The 18,812-nt window shown below is 49.3% G+C and overlaps 1 protein-coding gene across 1 annotated transcript in view; it reads left to right on the top strand.

Moving 5' to 3' along the window:
• Positions 1-18,812, top strand: part of LOC119445411 (monocarboxylate transporter 13) — a 181,920-nt gene that overhangs the window by 111,717 nt on the left and 51,391 nt on the right. The window contains exon 3 of the mRNA XM_049663261.1: positions 2,615-2,758. Within this exon, the coding sequence (XP_049519218.1) occupies positions 2,615-2,758 (144 nt within the window). The remainder of the gene's footprint in view (positions 1-2,614; positions 2,759-18,812) is intronic.

The raw sequence follows: 18,812 nt of genomic DNA, 5'->3' as shown, positions 1-18,812 counted from the left end.
ACGCAACGGCTGGCCACTTAGGATTTCATAAAACCTACGACCGCATTAATTAAGACTCGATGTTTATGGCCTGGCCTGTCTACTAGTGTTGCCAATTACGTCAGTTCGTGTGCGTCATGCCAACATCGAAAACGTTCGACTTGTCTTCCCGCCGGCGCTTTATAGCCATTGCCGTGCCCGTCCGTTCCCTTTGGATTCGTGGGCATCGACTTATATGGACTACTTCCACTTACACCCACGGGTCACCGCTGGATTGTCACCGCCGTGGACCATCACACTCGCTACGCTGAGACGGCAGCTCTTCCTTCTGGTGCGCCTCTGAGGTCACCGAGTTTGTCCTGCAAGCCATTATCTTGCGCCACGGTGCGCCTTGTGTTCTTCTAAGTGACCGTGACAAGACATTTCTTTCCCATGTTCTTGCTGAAGTCCTGCAAGCCTCAAACACCATTCATAAGACCACTTCTGCATGCCATGCCCAGACCAATGGTCTTACCGAGCGTTTCCATCGAACTCTGTCCGAAATGATCTCCATGTATGTGAAACCCGACCACACAAACTGGGACACTATACTTCTTTTCGTCACGTTTGCATATAATACTGCCGTTCAACGCACAACAAACTACAGCCCCTTTTTCCTCGTGTACGGCCGTGCACCGTCTTTTGTCTTGGACACCTCCTTTCTCTCTATGCCTTCTGTTCCAACCACATCTCTACCAGAGGAGTTCGCCACCCGCGTCGCCCACGGCCGCGAAATTGCGCGCGCCCACACCGCGAGCATTCAGGACAAGAGGAAAGTCCGTTGTGGTGCGACCCGTCGTTTCATTTCGTTCCGACCAGGCGACGAAGTGCTCCTGTAGGCACCTGTTCGAGTGCTAGGGCTCTGTGAAAAATTTCTTCACGGGTATCGTGGCCCATATACCGCGCTTGAAAGAACATCTGCCGTGAACTATCGCGTAGCTCCTGTTACCTCGGTTACTGACCGCCGTTGTCGCAGCACTGAAATTGTTCACGTCTCTCGCCTGAAGCCCTACCTTCGGCGTTCCGACTGTTTCTGACTCGCTGCCTTACCGGCCACTTTCGTGAGGGGGGGGGGGGGAAGTTAGTGTGAGCGCTAACTGTGCAGTTCATCATCGTCTTCATGTGTATATAACCATCCTCATAATCGTCATCATTTTGTCGGGTTGGTGTTCGTGGGCTGTCTCACGCTGTGTGACGATACAAAAGCTCTGCCTTCATCCCGGGCGTCGTCTCACAATATGAAGAATGAATTAATCTAGTCGCACAATTCTGAATTGATTCGAGTGCATTGATGGTATATGTTGGTGAGGGTCCCAGATGGCGGTGGCATATGCCAGTTTCAGTCTGACAAATGATTTGTAGGCGAGTAGCTTGGCCTGCTGAGGACTATGACGAAGGCAACATTTAATTTACCTTAGGGTCTTATGCGCTCACTAAACTACGTTAATCGCATGCGCATTCCACGAAAGGTCGTGGGACGGGGTTGTGGCTAACTACTTATGTGCAAGAAATGATTTCACTGGGATGTTTGCTACTGCGTAAGTAGTAAACATTGATAAACATTACCTTTGTCTTCCGCATAAAAATCTTTAACCCCAGTCTAGCACTTTCTCCGTTAAGGCCCTCAATCATTTGTTGCAATTCATTTCCAGTATTGATGAAAAGGACAATGTCATCTGCAACCCGAAGGTTGCTGATATATTTGCGTTGATCCTCACTCCTAAGCCTTTCTAGTTTAAAACCTGCAATACTTCTAAGCCTGCAGTTAATAGCATTAGAGAGATTGCGTCTCCTTGCCTGACCTCTTTCTTGATATCTAGTTGCCTACTTTTCTTTACCTGTGGAACCTTTATGGATCCTTCCCAAGATGCTCACGTATGCCTCTTGCGCATTTTTTGTTGAGTCATGCCTCCATGACTGCTGGTAACTCTATTGAAACGAATGCCTTCCCATAATCTATGACAACCATCTAGAGAGGTTGATTGTACTGCGCTGAATTCCCACTTACCTGATTGATGACATGGATGCGATTCACTGTAGAATATCCCTTCCTGAAACCAGCCTGTTCTCTACGCATATATTGCACTATGCTCATTTGCGATGAAGCGGAGAAAATCCGCGCAACGTCACTCGTGAGCAGGGGAACGACGGGTGGGTGCAGTTTCTGCTTGATCTCTAAACATCTGGAAAGGAGAAAAACACACACAAAACAATGCAGAAGTCTGCTATCCTACTTTGCCTACTGGTAAACGACCTCCATTCGGTTGTTTGTAGCGCTGTAGACGTCTTCCTGTAGATCACAATTCAATTAAGCTTCTAATGAGCTTGCTTAAGTTTATTCTTTATTAGGCATATATTACCAATTTTCATGCAAACCTTGGTGTTGCAGCAATACATATAGTGCCTTAATCTTGTCCATGGAAAAGCTACAGGAATGAAGTGCTGAATATCAGTGGTAATGATGGAAGCAGCTGCAGCTTTTAATTTTGCTTTTCAGTATTCACCTTGTTAGAGTGTAGGTGTTGTAATATGTCGTGTGCATAACAGGTTTGCAGATTATAACCACGTGCCTAAATCGACGTATTATTCTTTTCAGGCCTTCTTGTTGCGTTCCTGCAAAGGTATATGTCCCTCTTCCACATCGGTCTCATTGGGAGCATCTTCCTTTGGGGTGGCATCATAGCGTCAGTGTTTTCACCGAACATTGCTACCGTAACGGTCACTCTTGGCCTCCTGCACGGTAAGAGGTGGTGTTATGTTTGCGAGAAATTAGGACCTAACCTTCCACGAAACCTTAACAATTACAACTAATCTTCGTCATTGCATGAATGGGATGCATAGGTACAAAACTGCAGACTAGGTGCAACCACGGCCCCAATACTAAAATCTATAATCACGGAAATGTTCAACGCTAAAACTAGGCCATGATTCTCCCCACGTAGTACAAGGGAATCCTTATGCCTAACTGTTGCAGTTGATATTACTCTCAATAAAACCTATTTCTACGTATACGCTGCAAGCGCTACGAACGACACAATTTACACTGCGCCTTTAAAAATACCCTTTGATTTCGCAAAGGGATGATGCAAGGTATATTGCAAAAGATGCTTTATACAAAACTAACATCTTCATTTATTTAAAAAATACGCTTTCTTCTTCGCAGCCCTCAGTGAACTTAGCAATAGCCGCAAGGTTCGCATGGTCGTAAAGGGTGTGTAGACCATGCCTTAGGCAAGGCCATATTGAGTTAAAGGCATACTTTCAGAACTAAGAACCATATGGCGGATCACCTTGTCAGCATATTACAAAGAGGTGGTGGTCTTTCACTCTTTGTTTTTTCATAACCTCACAAAATACGGCTGTCTAAGTCCATACGTCTAAAATTCATGATTTTTCATTAACCAACTAAAAGATGCCACTTGAGCTTTGTAGCTTCGTCATCTGCGCCGTGTAGGTTTTCATCTGAAACGGCTGCAAGATTTGGAAAGCGGCATTCATGGACGACATTTCCCTTTGAAATATACGCTGGAGACAATGCTTCACTAGCAGCTGCAAGTCATTTTGACTATCTATGGTAAAAAATGACGAAAATATATTGATATTATTCCTGCACAGAGCTTTTAGCCACAACGTCTTTGATTTATCGTTAAATCACGCAGCTGTACTACATCCCGTCTGTCGTGTAAAATCAAAGCACATGTTGGAAGAATACATGGCACTGCTTAAAGGAAACCTAAAACAACGCATGAAGCGAAATCAAATCACTCGAATGTTTGCCTAGACATCTAACAGCGTTTTTTTTGAGTACCGATATGTGATTTTGTTACGTAGGAAATTGCTACCAAAGCTCTTGCTGCAAATCCCACCTAGTCCTTAAATCCACCGCCAATTAATATATGCTTTAAATATCCATTTACCAATCTTAGTTTGCATTGGATAGGGATCAATCACTCTACAGACCACCATCACGCGCACGCGACGTGCCTGGATGACGAAGTCGCCGTTCTTGACCCGGCACCTATTTTTGCATCTACAACTGTACCCTGCACCCCACATGTAGCTGAAAGAGTCCACGAGCATTAACTAGAGCGTGAAAACCTTGAACAGTAGCACTAATATGGTTCCTCGATGCTGAAACGTCCTATTGAGGCTTTCTACCTCCTGAATCCTTGCAGGGCCGTCACATGTCACAGGCCTACTCCAAGAAAATGTGGCAACGTGTAAGAAACTTAGCTTAAGGTAGTGCTATATATAAAAGAGCCTCCGTGCGAAATTAGGCGTTTGGCGCGCCGTGGTTGCTTAGTGGCTATGGTGTTGGGCTTATCATAAGCACGAGGTCGTGGGATCAAATCCCAGCCATGGCGGCCGCATTTCAAAGGGGACGGAACGAGAAAACAGACGTGTACTTAGAATTAGGTGTGCGTTAAAGAAACCCAGGTCGTCTAAATTATTCTGGAGTCTCCCACTACGGCGTGCCTCATAATCAGACTGTGTTTTTGGCACGCAAAGCCCAATAAGTCATTTTTAAGTATATTAGGCGTTTCAAATACGGAGCGCCACAAAAAGCTAACAAAATGATCGTTTAGATGCCGAAACTGAAAAAAAAGTTACAGTTTCGCCCGAAAGTCAAAGCATCGATTGTGATAGCAAATTAGTAGACAGCTCCACGAAGTAAGGATATTAATTGCATCGACCGTATAAACTTGCAAACATTCGCTTACTAACTTAATTAACAAGCACGTTGTCACGCGTGCACAGGTAAACGTGAACACATCTCGCTCAATGACAGTGGAAACTCGCTGTCAAAACGCTAGAGTGAGGAAACGCGGCAGCAGCAGCTAGCAAATTGTCATTCGCGCAGTCTCTCGCTTCAACGCGAACTTCCAAATCACGGCGCATACGAAACAGTCGGCACTCGGCGTGGCTTAGTTTGTCCACATCACAGCTCGCTTACAAGGTTAGGCCCGCGTAGGCGTGCAATGTCTCCACGTCACAGATTACTTTCAAGATACGGCGCCCGCACAGCCACGCCATGAGCACCCGCCGCCGGTGCAGAACACCCCCCCCCCCCCCCCCCCGCCCCCGTCGCTCGCCTCCGCCCCGGGCGCAGCGCCACAGAAAACGGCGTGCTTCCTCCCTCGTGCGCGCGAGATTTAGCCGCGATCGTCGGCTGACCTTTGCAAGCGGCCTACGCACACACAGCGTCCGGCGCGCGGCCACGATGTTACAGCTTTTGGACTTTATACGGAACATCAAGGCGACGGCTACGATGACAGCGAAGGCAGAAATGCGCTTGAAGTGTCCATATAGTTAATATCGCAATAAAACGCTGACATTACCACTCGTTCGAAGTCACGCATGACCTTACGCACGGCACCTCGGCGTGACCTCCAAGATAAGCCCAAACCACACGTACGCTTGCCATTGGCAGCTCTTCAAAAATGCACAGTCTGCATTTAGCTACTATCCAACGGTACAGCCGGCGCATGATAAAGCCGGTCCGCACCACGTAGCACGGCCAGACAGGGACACACGAGCGCGATGTGGTTATCCAGCAGCTGCGCGTAGCTGTGTCTGCATGCGTCTGCTGCGAAGCGTAGATGCCGCAGCCGCCGCGCCATCTTCCTACCAGCCCGCTCGCCTTCGAGACACTGGGACAACCGCTTGCTCCGATTGGTCTGTGTGGGTGACATAGTTCCATGCACGTGGCTATGCGAGCTAGCCCGAGCGCCTGGCGTCGGTGGTTGCCCGCGGCACGTTCAAACATCTCGGAGGTGGCTTGTTGGGGATTTACTTCACAACGACAACCACCAGGGGCGCCTGCGGCGTCTGCTTAGGTGCTGTTTATCAGCTGCTGACAAGAAGACAATAAAATACCCAGACCTGAGGCTTTCTCAAGATTGGTACAGCGGTGTATAGCATTCATTTATAACAAATTTAGTCAAAGACAGATTTTGTTGCTGTTGGCCTTAGGTACTTAGGTAGGAGCTCGCGGGTTCCTGCCTAAGTAAATGGAAACAATGAAAACGTTTTTCTCAGCAATAACTGCGCAAAATGGACGAGGTTTCTTGCTTTGAAAAACACGATGTAATACAGTGATTGTGAATCACATTTTTTTTATTTTGGCTGGCAGGCCTATCATAAACGTTTCTAAAAATTGCGGAATCCTAATATACACGGCTTTGATGTTTACGACCCTCTCAGCAATAAAGAACGATATCGCTTGTTTTTGTAACAGCACCTAGTATTACATCTAAGTGGATAAGAGACTGATTTATTATACACTATTTTGACATATACCGCTAGCTTGTAAATAGGAGTTTCGTAAGTTCTTCTGAAACATTGTAATCTGGGACATAAAAAATATTTTTGCCTTTTAGATTCCCTAGAAGATGCAGTTCACAGTATTGTGATAGCTGCGTTCATTCAGTGTTCCGCAACTGTAAACGCCCTACTCTTACTTTTTTTATACGCGGCAATTTTTTTCAAACCTTTATAAAATATTACAAGCAATCAACCAAAATTCTGGGGCCAGATTCACAAAGCTCTTCTTTCGTAAGTTCGCTTTGCCATTGGCTGGCGGCCTTCTCTAATGATATGTCTGGCATCCGGATTGGCTAAAATTTTTTCGTACGAAAAATTCTAGCGTAAGAAGGTTTTGTGAATACGGGCCCCGATTTCTTTCTGCACTAGGCAGTAGCTTTCCTTCTCCAATGTGAACAAGAAATCATTGAAATTATTCCGGCGATTTTTTATCGTTTTTTTTACACAGGAATGTTTGCACAGTTTATGTATTTCAATAGACGACATCAGAAATTGTCTCCAGCGAAACTTGCCTGCGAATTGAAGTGCTCAACTCACCTCGAAGGCGGCGCGTGTTATAAAGTAACCGTGATCTCAGCCAGCTCACGAGGCATTTACGCAGGTGGAAAGGCGCTTAAGGACATCCCAACAGACACCTTCCTAAAACTGCGTTCGTTTCTTTGCTTCTTGACCTGCTTTTAAAGCGAAAACTTTACGGTCCTAGTCGAGCGAGTTTCGACGTGGGTGACAGTTTCACCTTGAAGTGAAGAAATGATACCGAGCGACTCGCCGCAACTGCAGCCGCGCGCCGCCGCTGAACCGACCGCCGCCTCACCAGCTGTGTCCACGTGACTAACCACGTGACTCACCGATCGCTTGAAAGGGAGACGGCTCCGCGCTCTCTGCCGCCTCGCAGTTTTTCGCTATAGCTTCCAAGCGCAACGGCTGACCTGACCCGAGGGAGCGAGGACGATGGTCTATCTGTGCCGAAGTTGTCTTCGCGGTCCCAGTGGCGAAAGCGGCAAGCTGCGTCGGACCATCTTGCAGATGTCGCTCGGCTTCACAATGAGTTAAAGGTGGAACGCGAGTACGAGCGCGCAAAGCGGCACGCTGAAACGAGTGAAGAACGGCAACTTCGGCGAGCTAAGCGTCGGGAGAAGGATGCAGAAAGACGACAGCGACGAGCTTGAGAGCCGGAAGTGAACGCCTCGCCAACAAGCTTTCGCTTGAAAACGGGGCTTATAGCCCAGCTTAGCCGCAGGCATTTTTTCTTGTCAATAATTTATTATTTCATTCGTTTTCTGGGTGCTATATTTTTTCTGTTATTTGCGTTATGGCTCTCGAGCTTACTTATGCTGCCATAAATGAAAGAATTGTTCCGAAGAAGCCTCGAAAAAATGCAGTTGAGCATGTTATCGACCATACATTGATAAAATACGGTTTGGTGAAGACATTTCGCAAAAGCAGGTTGCGCGAAGAAACTGCTAGTAATAGGAGACGCTCTTTATTTGTCGTTGATTAATTTCACTCAAGTTGCCGTCAGAGTATACGTTTCTACAGTAGTAGTAGTAGAAGCGTTTATGGCTAAATCTCCCGCCTAATCAGGCTGGAACCGAAACAGCGCAGCTGTCCAGTATGACGGAGCTAGCCTGGCCGTTTCAGGCTAAGTGCGTGCCCATTTGTTGCCCGTTCGCTCCGTTAACGCAAAAATGACGGGCGTTGCAGATGCGCACTACCCTCAGTAGTGATGTTCGTACGCTATCTAAGCAGTCTTCGTAAACATGGTTCTTCATATCAAGGAATTAAATGCACGAGTATGGTTACACAAAGTCTGCTCGCCATGTCACTAGAGAGTCTTAGAATTAGGGCCCCAAGCCGTGTTGCGTTGGTTGCGCTTGGGTTTGGAGAAGAATCACAGATTTAGAATTGGGACAAGAGCAGCGTTGGGATGCACGCTCGGGACGCCGCAGTAGGAGAAATAGAAGGCGCTTGAAATAAAAAAAAAAAGAACGAGAAGAGCCTTTTTACAAGTGAAAGCTAAGGGAATACATTTTTAAGAAATAAGAACGGCTTGGGAAAGCTTGTCATAAAAATAATGACTATGTTATTATTTGTGCGACTTGTTCCTGCCCTTTTTAAGCCAAGAGTGACAACATCATCCAGTCGTCCAAGAGTCCATGGGCGTCCCCTGTGGTGTTAGTGAAGAAGAAGGATGGAACCCTACGTTTCTGCGTCGATTATCGTCACCTCAACAAGATCATGACGAAGGACGTATACCCCCTCCCACGGATTGACGACGCCTTTGATCGACTCTACAACGCAAAGTATTTTTCGTCGAAGGACCTCAAAACCGGCTACTGGCAAATCGAAGTCGACGAGAGGGACCGGGAGAAGACTGCCTTTATAACACCAGACGGACTGTTCGAGTTCAAGGTCAGGCCCGTTTGGTCTTTGCTCAGCACCTGCGACTTTCCAACGCGTCAGGGATACAGTACTGGCAGGCTTGAAGTGGCAGACTTGCCTCGTCTATTTCAACGACGTCGTTGTGTTTGCCTCAAGCTTCGAAGAACACCTGCGGTGCCTTGAAACAGTTCTTCAAGCAATCAAAACCTCCGGACTCACGTTAAAGTCATAAAAGTGCCGCTTCGCATATGAGGAGCTCTTGTTTTTGGGCCACTTCATCAACAAGTCTGGAGTGCGCCCTGACCCTCAGAAAACTGCGGCCATCTCCAACTTTCCTCCGCCCGCTGACAGGAAGGCAGTGCGTAGATTTCTTGGACTGTGCGCCTACTACAGGCGCTTCGTCAAGAATTTTTCACGGATCGCTGAGCCACTGACGTATCTCACGAAGGCCGACGTCGAGTTCAAGTGGGAGACGCCGCAAGTTGAAGCATTTGAAGAACTCAAGCGACGCCTGCAATCGCCGCGAACACTTGCGCATTTCGACGAAAACGCCGATACCGAAGTCCACACCGACGCAAGAAGCGTAGGACTCGGCGGCGTTCTTGTGCAGAGGACTGACGGACTAGAAAGGGTTGTAAGTTGCGCTAGCCAGTCGCTATCGAAGGCGGAAGCAAATTACTCCATAACAGAAAAGGAGTGCCTCGCCATCATCTGGGCTAGATCGAAGTTTCGCCCTACCTCTATGGCAGGCCCATTAAAGTTGTGAGTGACCACCACGCCTTGTGTTGGCTAGCTAACTTGAAGGATCCTTCAGGTCGCCTCGCACGATGGAGTCTGAGACTTCAAGCGTTCGACATCACCGTCGTTTACAAGTCCGGGCGAAAGCACTCTGACGCCGACTGCTTGTCTCGCGCCCCTATCGAACCGCCACCACAGGACGACCAGGACGACGACACTTTCTTGGGACCCATCAGTACCAACGAATTCGCCGAACAACAGCGACCCGACCCGGAACTAAGGAGCCTTGTAGACTACCTGGAAGGCAAGACCGTGATTGCGCCGAAGGTGTTCAGGCGAGGATTGGCGTCGTTTTTCTCGCAAAACGACATTCTTCCAAAGAAGAACTTCTCACCTCTCCGAGCCAACTACCTCCTCGTGGTACCCTCAGCATTGCGTCCAGAGGTTCTGCTAGCTCTCCATGACGACCCAACGGCTGGAAACCTCGGTTTTTCCCGCACGCTCGCGCGGATACAAGAAAAATACTACTGGCCTCGCCACTCTGCCGACGTCGCCCATTACGTAAGGACATGCCGAGACTGTCAGCGACGCAAAACAACACCGACAAGGCCAGCCGGAATTCTACAGCCGATAGAGCCACCTCGCCGACCGTTCCAGCAGATCGGGATGGACTTACTGGGGCCTTTTCCGACGTTGACGTCCGGGAATAAATGGATCGTCGTAGCTACGGACCACCTCACCCGCTACACCGAAACAAAAGCCTTGCCCAAAGGCAGTGCTGCCGAGGTAGCCCAATTCTTCGTTGAGAACATCCTCCTGCGTCACAGGTGCCCCGGAAGTCCTCATCACCAACAGAGGTACGGCCTTCACGACTGAACTAACTCAAGCCATGCTGCGCTACAGCCAGACAAGCCATCGCCGGACCACCGCCTACCACCCGCAGACGAATGGCCTCACCGAGCGCCTAAATAAGACCATCGCCGATATGCTGGCAATCTACGTCGACGTCGAACACAAGACGTGGGATGCCATCCTTCCGTACGTGACCTTCGCATACAACGCGGCCATACAAGAAACGACTCACATGGCGCCGTTCAACCTGGTCTACGGAAGGAAACCGGCAACTACGCTTGACGCCATGCAACCGGATGTCTCCGACGAAGAAAATATCGACGTTGCCACCTAATTTCAGCGTGCCGAAGAAGGTGGACAGCTCGCCCACCTGCGCACCAAGAACCAGCAGAGAACCAACAGCCGACACTATAATCTTCGACGACGCTACGTCGAGTACCAGCCCGGAGACCATGTTTGGGTCTGGACTCCGATACGCTGACGAGGACTTAGCGAGAAACTCTTACGTCGCTATTTCGGATCATATAAGATCATCCGACGTATTGGCGCACTGGACTATGAGGTAGTGCCAGACGGCATTTCGCAATCACAGCGGCGCCGCGCACGACCCGAAGTCGTCCATGTGGTGCGTCTTAAGCCTTTCTACGCCCGCTGACGAACTTAGGTACTTTGTTACTTTATTTTTTTGTCCTTTATGTACGTGTGGTTTTGTTTTCGCTTTCACATTTGTTTGTAGCATCGGGACGATGCTCTTTAAGAGGAGGGATATTGACACGTATAGATGTTTATCTTTCACCGGTGGCCGCTATCCACCGGCTAACAAATGTTAAACGTTATCGCTCGGCGCAGGACGCGCCTGTATCGGAAGTTTCTAGAACGTTATCGATGCTTCTTTCCGTTGCCTGTTTTCACAGACGCTTAAGTTATCTGATTGTATGACCGAAGCGAATTGTGTAGAACTTTCTGAAAGACACGCGGGCATCAGGGATTAATCTGGAACCTTCGATGACTCCGGTATAAAAGCCGACGCGTTTCGCCGCTGATCAGATTTTCGACGATCGCCGACTGTGTTCGCCGCTATCGTTGTGCTTTGAGTTGAGCTCGCTTTTGTGGGCACAGGTTCGCCCAATAAACAACCAGTTTTGTCATACACAGTTTTACGACTGTTTTCTTTACCGTCACTACTACGTGACAATATAAACAAGTGCACTCCCATCACATAGAAAACAAGTAATCGCGTTATAGTTGCCAGTCGTGTAAAAAGAAAGGACGTGCAACCATGTTTCTTTTTTCTTTCGCCTTCTACTGTCTTCAACTTAGCATGTGTAATCTCTACCTGCTAAGTACGTATATAAATATACGTTGTAATACCAAATGCAAAACAATAGTTCAACAAATAAAAGTCGCAGTTGCGCCGGAGAGGCGAAGCATCGATTGCGAAAGCAAACCAGTGGACAGCTATATGAAGTAAAGACATTAGTTTTATCGGCTGTATAAACTTGTAGACATAGGCACACCAAAGCCCACGAGCAAACATGACCACATCTTACTCGATGACCGCGTAAACTCGCTGTCAAAACGCTGTATTGAGTAAGCGCTGCAGCAGCAGCGAGCTAATTGACCTTCATCCCGGCGCTCGCATCAGCGCGAAGTGAGGCGCGAGAACACAGCGCAGGGAAGAAGGAATCTGCCCCTGTCGCAGATGGCATTCAAGATAAAGGCGCCCGGGCGTGAGCGCGAGGCGTAGTACGCGACCTGCCCCTCTGCTTACCCTCCCCCCAGATCCTTGCTGCCCGGCGGGCGCACTCGGTCGCTCGGGCGGCGCGAATTAAAATGCCCACCTGCCTACCTTCCCTCCAGGGCATTGCACGCAACTGGAGAGAGAGAGACGAGAAGGTAAATGTAGGGAGGTTAACCAAGGACATGCCTGGTTGGCTACCCTACGCTTGGGGAGAGGGAAGGGGGAAGCATAGATAAGGAGCGAGAATATAAAAAATAATAAAGAGTCAGTCATTCACAGAAGTGAAGAAGAGCTTTTGCAGCCTTTCGCATACAAGATAGCGTAGGCTATGGTCCCAGAATCTTTTCCTCTGAGAGCACAATGCTATCTAACATGCTCAGTTGAGCTTGTAGAATCCGTCGTTGAGCGCAAAAAGCTGTGCAATGACACAAAAGGTGATCTAGCGTCTCATCGCACCGCACGAATTGCATGCCTTTGACGAAGATAGGTCCTCCTATCGAAACGTTGGCCAGCCTTTCTGAGGCACCTTATCCCTGTTTATAATCCTTATGCCGCACTGTTAGCCATTCCTATTAGAAGACGGCGCGCTTCCTTCCCGCTTCGTTCTCTTTCGTGCGGGAAACTGAGCGACGATCACCGGCTCAAACTCTCACGCTTTCCCTCGCACATAGAGAGTACGGCGCGCGGCGACGATTTTATCGCCCAAGTACGTCATACGGAAGCTCACGGTGACTGCGACGCCGATGGCAGAAATGCGCCTGGAGTGTCCATATAATTGCTATCGCAATAATATGCAAACCCAGCGCGAATAGTGGATTCCATGTTAAGCGACGATTTAGTGAAGCGGGGTGTAATAAATCGTTTATCTAACCGCGATACGTACAGCTGCAGCGGAAAAATATTAGCACAAGTGACCGATCACCCTATAAGCTAAATTGCGGCACGCGACGCTGTTGTTCCCTAGCAAGCCGAAAACGAGAGTGCTAGGCACCCCCTCCTTGTTTCATGAATCCTGTGGCACTTTAGATACCAGTGTGCACGGGAACAATAGCGCCGCGTACCCCTATTTCTCTGCTCCTGTCATCGCCCACTTGTGCTAATCTTCTCTGTGTCAGCTGTACAATTTGTGTTTACAATTGAGCGTGCAACCTCATTCACTATAGTTATCTATCACAAATGTCACACCAGTTGTATTATGCACTTTCTATGTCCGTGCAGTACACCGCGCATGCTAGCCGGAAATGCACACACAAAATCAGGCGAATGCAGAGTGTCAGTCGTGTGCGCAGCGATGTCAGGAGTAGGATGGCAACGCATATTGCTTCTCAATTAAAAATTGTCGAAGACAAGGGTACAAGACACTGCTAAGTACGACGCACATCTAGCTACATGTAAGAATAGTTATGTTGTTTCACATTGGGACCTACTTCTTCTGGACGATTGGCCAAGAATATGCACAATCCAGTCACACGTACCAAGTGGCTTGTTATAAAATATAATAAGTCCAAGAATGAGTGGACTATATTGCCATATTCCATTGGGAGGCCGGTATGCTTAAAAGATCATTATGAGCCGACATTGCACGCCTGTATTTTATGTAGGAAATATTTTTTTCCTTTTTTTTTTTTACGGAGAGAAGAGGTTCGTTTACTGGCACTACTTTGTAGATCACCGCATGGTGTTAAATATCGCCTTTCAATCAGCGCACATATAACTTTCGTTTCCATCTTCACAAATACTGGGTGTCCCACATAACTGCTGCCATAACTTTAATATATGCAAGTACAATGTAGCTGGGCGGGCGCAACCAATGTATTCTGTTGGCCTTCGGTTGGAGCAAGTCCGAGTATTTCTTCTAATTGCCCTAACTAAAGAATTCGTTATTATTAATTATTCAACTACTCATGACCTAGAGCTAGAGGCAAAGTGTCAATGGGAAAGTAGCACGTCTCTTTTTCGCTTTTCGCAGGCATTCTTCCAGGCTTCGAAAAACCTTTTTTGTAGCACGTATTGCGCAAAAAAGAGCTGGATTTGGAATTTTTCAGGATGGCCTACAATTTTCTCATTGACAGCTTTGCTCTGAATATAATTGAGCAGTTGATTAAATATAGCTGTAGGTAGGGGGAATACGAAAATTGTTTGGCTTGCTCGCAACGACGAGAAACAGTGTCGTGAATCTGTCAAGATTCAAGACACTGTTGTTGACAAGCTAGCTGCTAACTGACAAGTTAAGTACGACACATGGTATACATGGTACACATGGTACCATGACATGACACATGACACATGTTACGCAGAGATACAGACCGACCTATAGCATCATAGACGTCTAACCTGGATGAATAGCAAACATAGCTTGGCTATAAATATTTACTCAAGAGGACCCTGATCTTGTATAAGCATTGAACACTACTTTGCCTTAAATAAGCGCTTGCCCGTGATAACGTTCGGTTTTAATAAAAGAGGCCTGTTTGCCGTTCATTGTTAGAGCAAAGTCATTTAGAGGCGGGTACAGAACAAAGGCTAATGTATTTATTTACACATTTTTCTCGAGCTTTCTGCATCTGTAAGCGTCCTCGACATTTTTATTTTCCTTTCTGTTTTCACATGTCTTACAGGGCTCGGAGCAGGACTTGTTTTGATGTGCAACCTTGTGGAAATCATGCAGTACTTTCAAAAGTACCGTGGCATTGCTTCCGGCCTTAAGTTTGCTGCCGACCCCACCAGCGCCATTGCGTTCCCAGCGTTGCTGTCTTACCTGAGGTCCATGTATGGTTTGCGTGGTACATTACTCATATACGCAGCCCTCACTATGCACGTGACGGCGTTCTCAATCGTCCTCAAGGAGCCCCCTTGGATGACACGTGGCGCGATGGCAGTGGATGCACCACTTTCGAGCCCACCACGCAGGGAAACGCGCCGAAATCACAGTAGCTTAGTTATAAGATTCGGCATACGATGGAACGCACACCGCGAGTACTTCTCACGCCCAGCTTCTATGCTGCCGTGTTGGGGTCCGTGTTGCTGGACTACGTGAACGCCGTGCACTTGTCAACTCTAGTAGACTACGCCCTTGACAGAGGTGTATCTCGGGCGCACGCGGAGTTAACGGTCACGTACGCTTCAGCGCCCGAGATAGTCGGACGAGTCCTACTGCCGCTGATCGCCGATGTGGGCCTGGTGAGCCGACCGGCTCTCACGGCGGGCAACATGGTGGCACTGGGCGCCTTTCTCGCCGTGACGCCGGAGACCAGCGGTGCCACACACGTGGTCCTGCGAGCAGCATCGTCGCTGGCTCTCGCTACGCTGATGACCATGAAGCACGTGCTGGTGGCCGACTACTTCGGCACGGACGCCGTCGCCCTCCTGTCCGGCGCTTCAGGAGTCCTCCTGGTTCCCGTGCTGCTCAGCAACCCCGCCATTATAGGCGAGTGCATTGCGTCTTTGGCAATCGAATCAAGTGCATATCTTCCCTGCGTAATTTTATGTAGCAATCTATAAACACGTTCATCCATGAATAGAAGTGTGCCGCTTTACAAGCACGAAAAACAGCATGTGCGATGCCAGGGTCATTTTTTTTATTACGTAGCATTATTTTTCCTACTTTAGGCCAGATTATGTCTGTATTTATCTATTGAAGCTCCTACGCGAATCGAGTGACTGAACTTGTCTTCCATCTTGGGCCACTACGTATGTGCTTGATGACATGGCAGACATAACATGCATGTCATACCTCTTATGCCGTGTATGTAATGATATGAATTAGGTGACAGATGTACCAGGCATGTTACAAGCCACACATTTACAGTGAAACAATTATATGATTTTATTCTTGCTTCACTGATGTCTTACTACCCTAGTACGTTCAAGAATTTCTACAATACAGCCTTAAATTTCATTCGAGCTAGCCTATATTTGGGAACATAAGGAACCCGGTGCGTAGTAGTTCTATCGTTCAATAAATTCATTTACAAAATAGAGGGAGGCTTACCGTGTATACATACATTCGGGGTAAATTTGAAGGTGGCTGTGATACCGTGTGAACTACATTGCCGCAGTTTCCAAGAAAACTACATGGTGCAGCGGCGCACCGAAGGGGGATGGACAACAAGACATGGCAACCTGAACAACTCCAACGTCATTAACACTTGACAAACACACACACACACACACACTGATATATATATATATATATATACTCCACCACTTTGTAAGGCAGCAGCACAGCTGTTGTCTCGTCGCCTTTATTTTGCTGAGCCACGCGCTGAACGAAGACGACGCGCACAGTGATGATGATTATGTACAGGTGAAGAAGATGAAGGATTAGTATTTTGCTCACAATATATATTCTAAAGAAGAGACACAAAGACACAGCACCCGTTCCTGGGCCGGCTGTTCTCTTCTCTGTCCGTCGTCTTTCTTTTCTTCTAGCGCCCGGCTTGCGAGCGCGCGCGGCCAAGTTCACTTCGCCTTGACACTCGGCCACGTTTCCGGTGCGCTTGCAACTAAGCAACTTGTCCAGGGTTTGAGGTCGTCGTTGGTGATCCGTCCAGCGCGCAACCAGCGTCTCTGGCGGGCGGCACTGACTGCAGCGCGCTGGTCGCAGGTCTCGCCGACGATTATCCAGTCGATCTTGAAAAAATACGACAGGAAATTCTTGACGCCAAACCACAGTTTGTAGCACTGAACGCGCATGGTCGCATTGATCGCGTTCGGTCGCAACGCATCGATGTGGTCTACGACGCGGCTTCTTAATTGAGGAGGTGAGCATCCGTGCTCGCATGTGACGCAACTTGCGCTTTTGCAGAGTTGCCACTGACGCAACAAAGCTCCTCAAGGTGTTTGATGCCACGTCGTGTGCATTTGAGCTGTCCAAGTTCGAGGCCGGGACACTAGGTGGATCTAGCGGAAGCGGGATGGTAGCGGAAGCGCAAGTGCGCCCGGCGTTTCCCACTAATTCGGATAGAGCCGACGGTGTCACCCGGTGAGACACCACCTTCATGTGCACATCCAAGAGCGAGCTTGGAGACCGCGGCACCGACTGCTGTGGATAGCATGTTATCGCGGGCTCTGGCAATGATGGTGTGGTGCCTGATGCCGAAGCAGAGTGTGAGACCGGCGGTGGAAAAAGTAGCTGGCAACCGGGGTCTACAGCAGGGCAGGCCGTGATCCCATATGTCAAAACCTTGTCGGCAGCGGCGATTTGGTGTTGCTCCCGAGCTTCGTGGGGCTGAAGTCGCAGAATCTCGGCTGGCGTACATAACCCTGTCAAAGTAGGAGAGGTGGTCGCCATGCGCTTCTTACTGTCTCCGGTAGAGCCGACGGCGACACCCGATGAGCCGGTGTCTGCGGCGCACCACTCTGCTTGAGGGCTGCTGCAGGGCACACCTGCCGTAGCGTCAAAGCGGTCGCTCGCAGGAGCGCCATGCGCAGAAATGGGCTGGTCAGACTCAACGCAGGCACAAGGATGCCGGCCGAAAGCATGCTATGAGCGCTGCGTTCCATTCAGGCCAGGACTGCTGCTTGACGCCTTCGTAGGTGTCCCATGCCTTTACGGCACCGAAAAGTCGTTTGGCTGCAACCAGCCATCTTTTGTGGTCTGGCCAAGCATGCCGATCACCCAAGGCATTCATGGTGCCAACCCAAAGGGTGACGTCATCTTCAAAGCCGCGAAACGGCGGTATTTTTACGCAAGCCGGCTGCTGGAAGTCCCAGCGCCTCGTCTCCGCCAGGTTGCTTGTCCATCTTCCCGTGGAACTAGGGGCGGTGTCCACGGACAGTGCGGTCGTTGTAGAAGCGACAGTCGGTTCTACCACCAAGAAAGCTGGCACGGCATACCTTGTTGGCTGAGGAGTCGAAGTAGTGCCGGGCATGATAGTCTCGCCAAGGGAAGCGTGGACGGCGTTCCCAGGCAGGACAGGTCCATGACGAAGGGACTGAAGAGCTGTCCCAATGTGAGGTGCAACCACGAAACCGCTGAGGGATGCAAAGGTGTTCGTCGTAACCTCAAGTTGTTGGGTCAGCAGCGAGATGGCTCGCATGGCGTCGGACAAGCTGCCGGCTGAGCCGCCCGTAGAGCCAGGGGCGGAATCGACGTACCCTGAGGCGGCGGCAGCGGCCGCAGCACTCGGGCCAGCCGGACCAGTGGCCAAGGGAGCCTGAACGGCATCCGTTGAGCCAGAACTGGTGGCGTATGCGGCACTCACTGCAGCCGGAAGCATGGCCAGGGGAGCGTGAACAGCATCCCTTGCTGGCTGAGAGGTCGATGATGTTGTGGGGCCGGGATGAAGGGCATGGGAAGCGTGGACGGCGTTCCCTGGCCGCAGCAGGAACGTACGACGGCGAGGATCCATGTCTAAGGCAGCGTGGACGGCATGCCTTGGCGGATTGGACCTTGACGTAGTCCCAGGCGCGGCATCGACGCGAAGGGAAGCGTTGACGGCGTTCCCTCGCCGGAAAGACCCCGGACGGCCAGATGCCGGAGGACGCAAGGCCTCCGCAGGACGGTGCTTAAGGCTGAAGCCCCTTAAGACTTGGCGTTCGCCGACTGCGCCATTGTAAAGAACGGAGACCAAGACACAGCACCCGTTTCTGGGCCGGCTGTTCTATTCTCTGTCCGTCGTCTTTCTTTTTCTAGCGCCCGGCTTGCGATGCGCGCGCGGCCAAGTTCACTTCGCCTGACAATATATATATATATATATTGTTTATTAACAAAACGTCGCTTTATGCGTTGAAGCATAAAATTAACTGGACGCCA

The sequence above is a fragment of the Dermacentor silvarum genome, chromosome 3 (genome assembly GCF_013339745.2).
Source record: "Dermacentor silvarum isolate Dsil-2018 chromosome 3, BIME_Dsil_1.4, whole genome shotgun sequence".
Classification (NCBI taxonomy): Eukaryota; Metazoa; Arthropoda; class Arachnida; order Ixodida; family Ixodidae; genus Dermacentor; species Dermacentor silvarum.
Note: the sequence above shows the minus strand (reverse complement) of the source record. Positions and strands in the feature narration are given on the sequence as shown.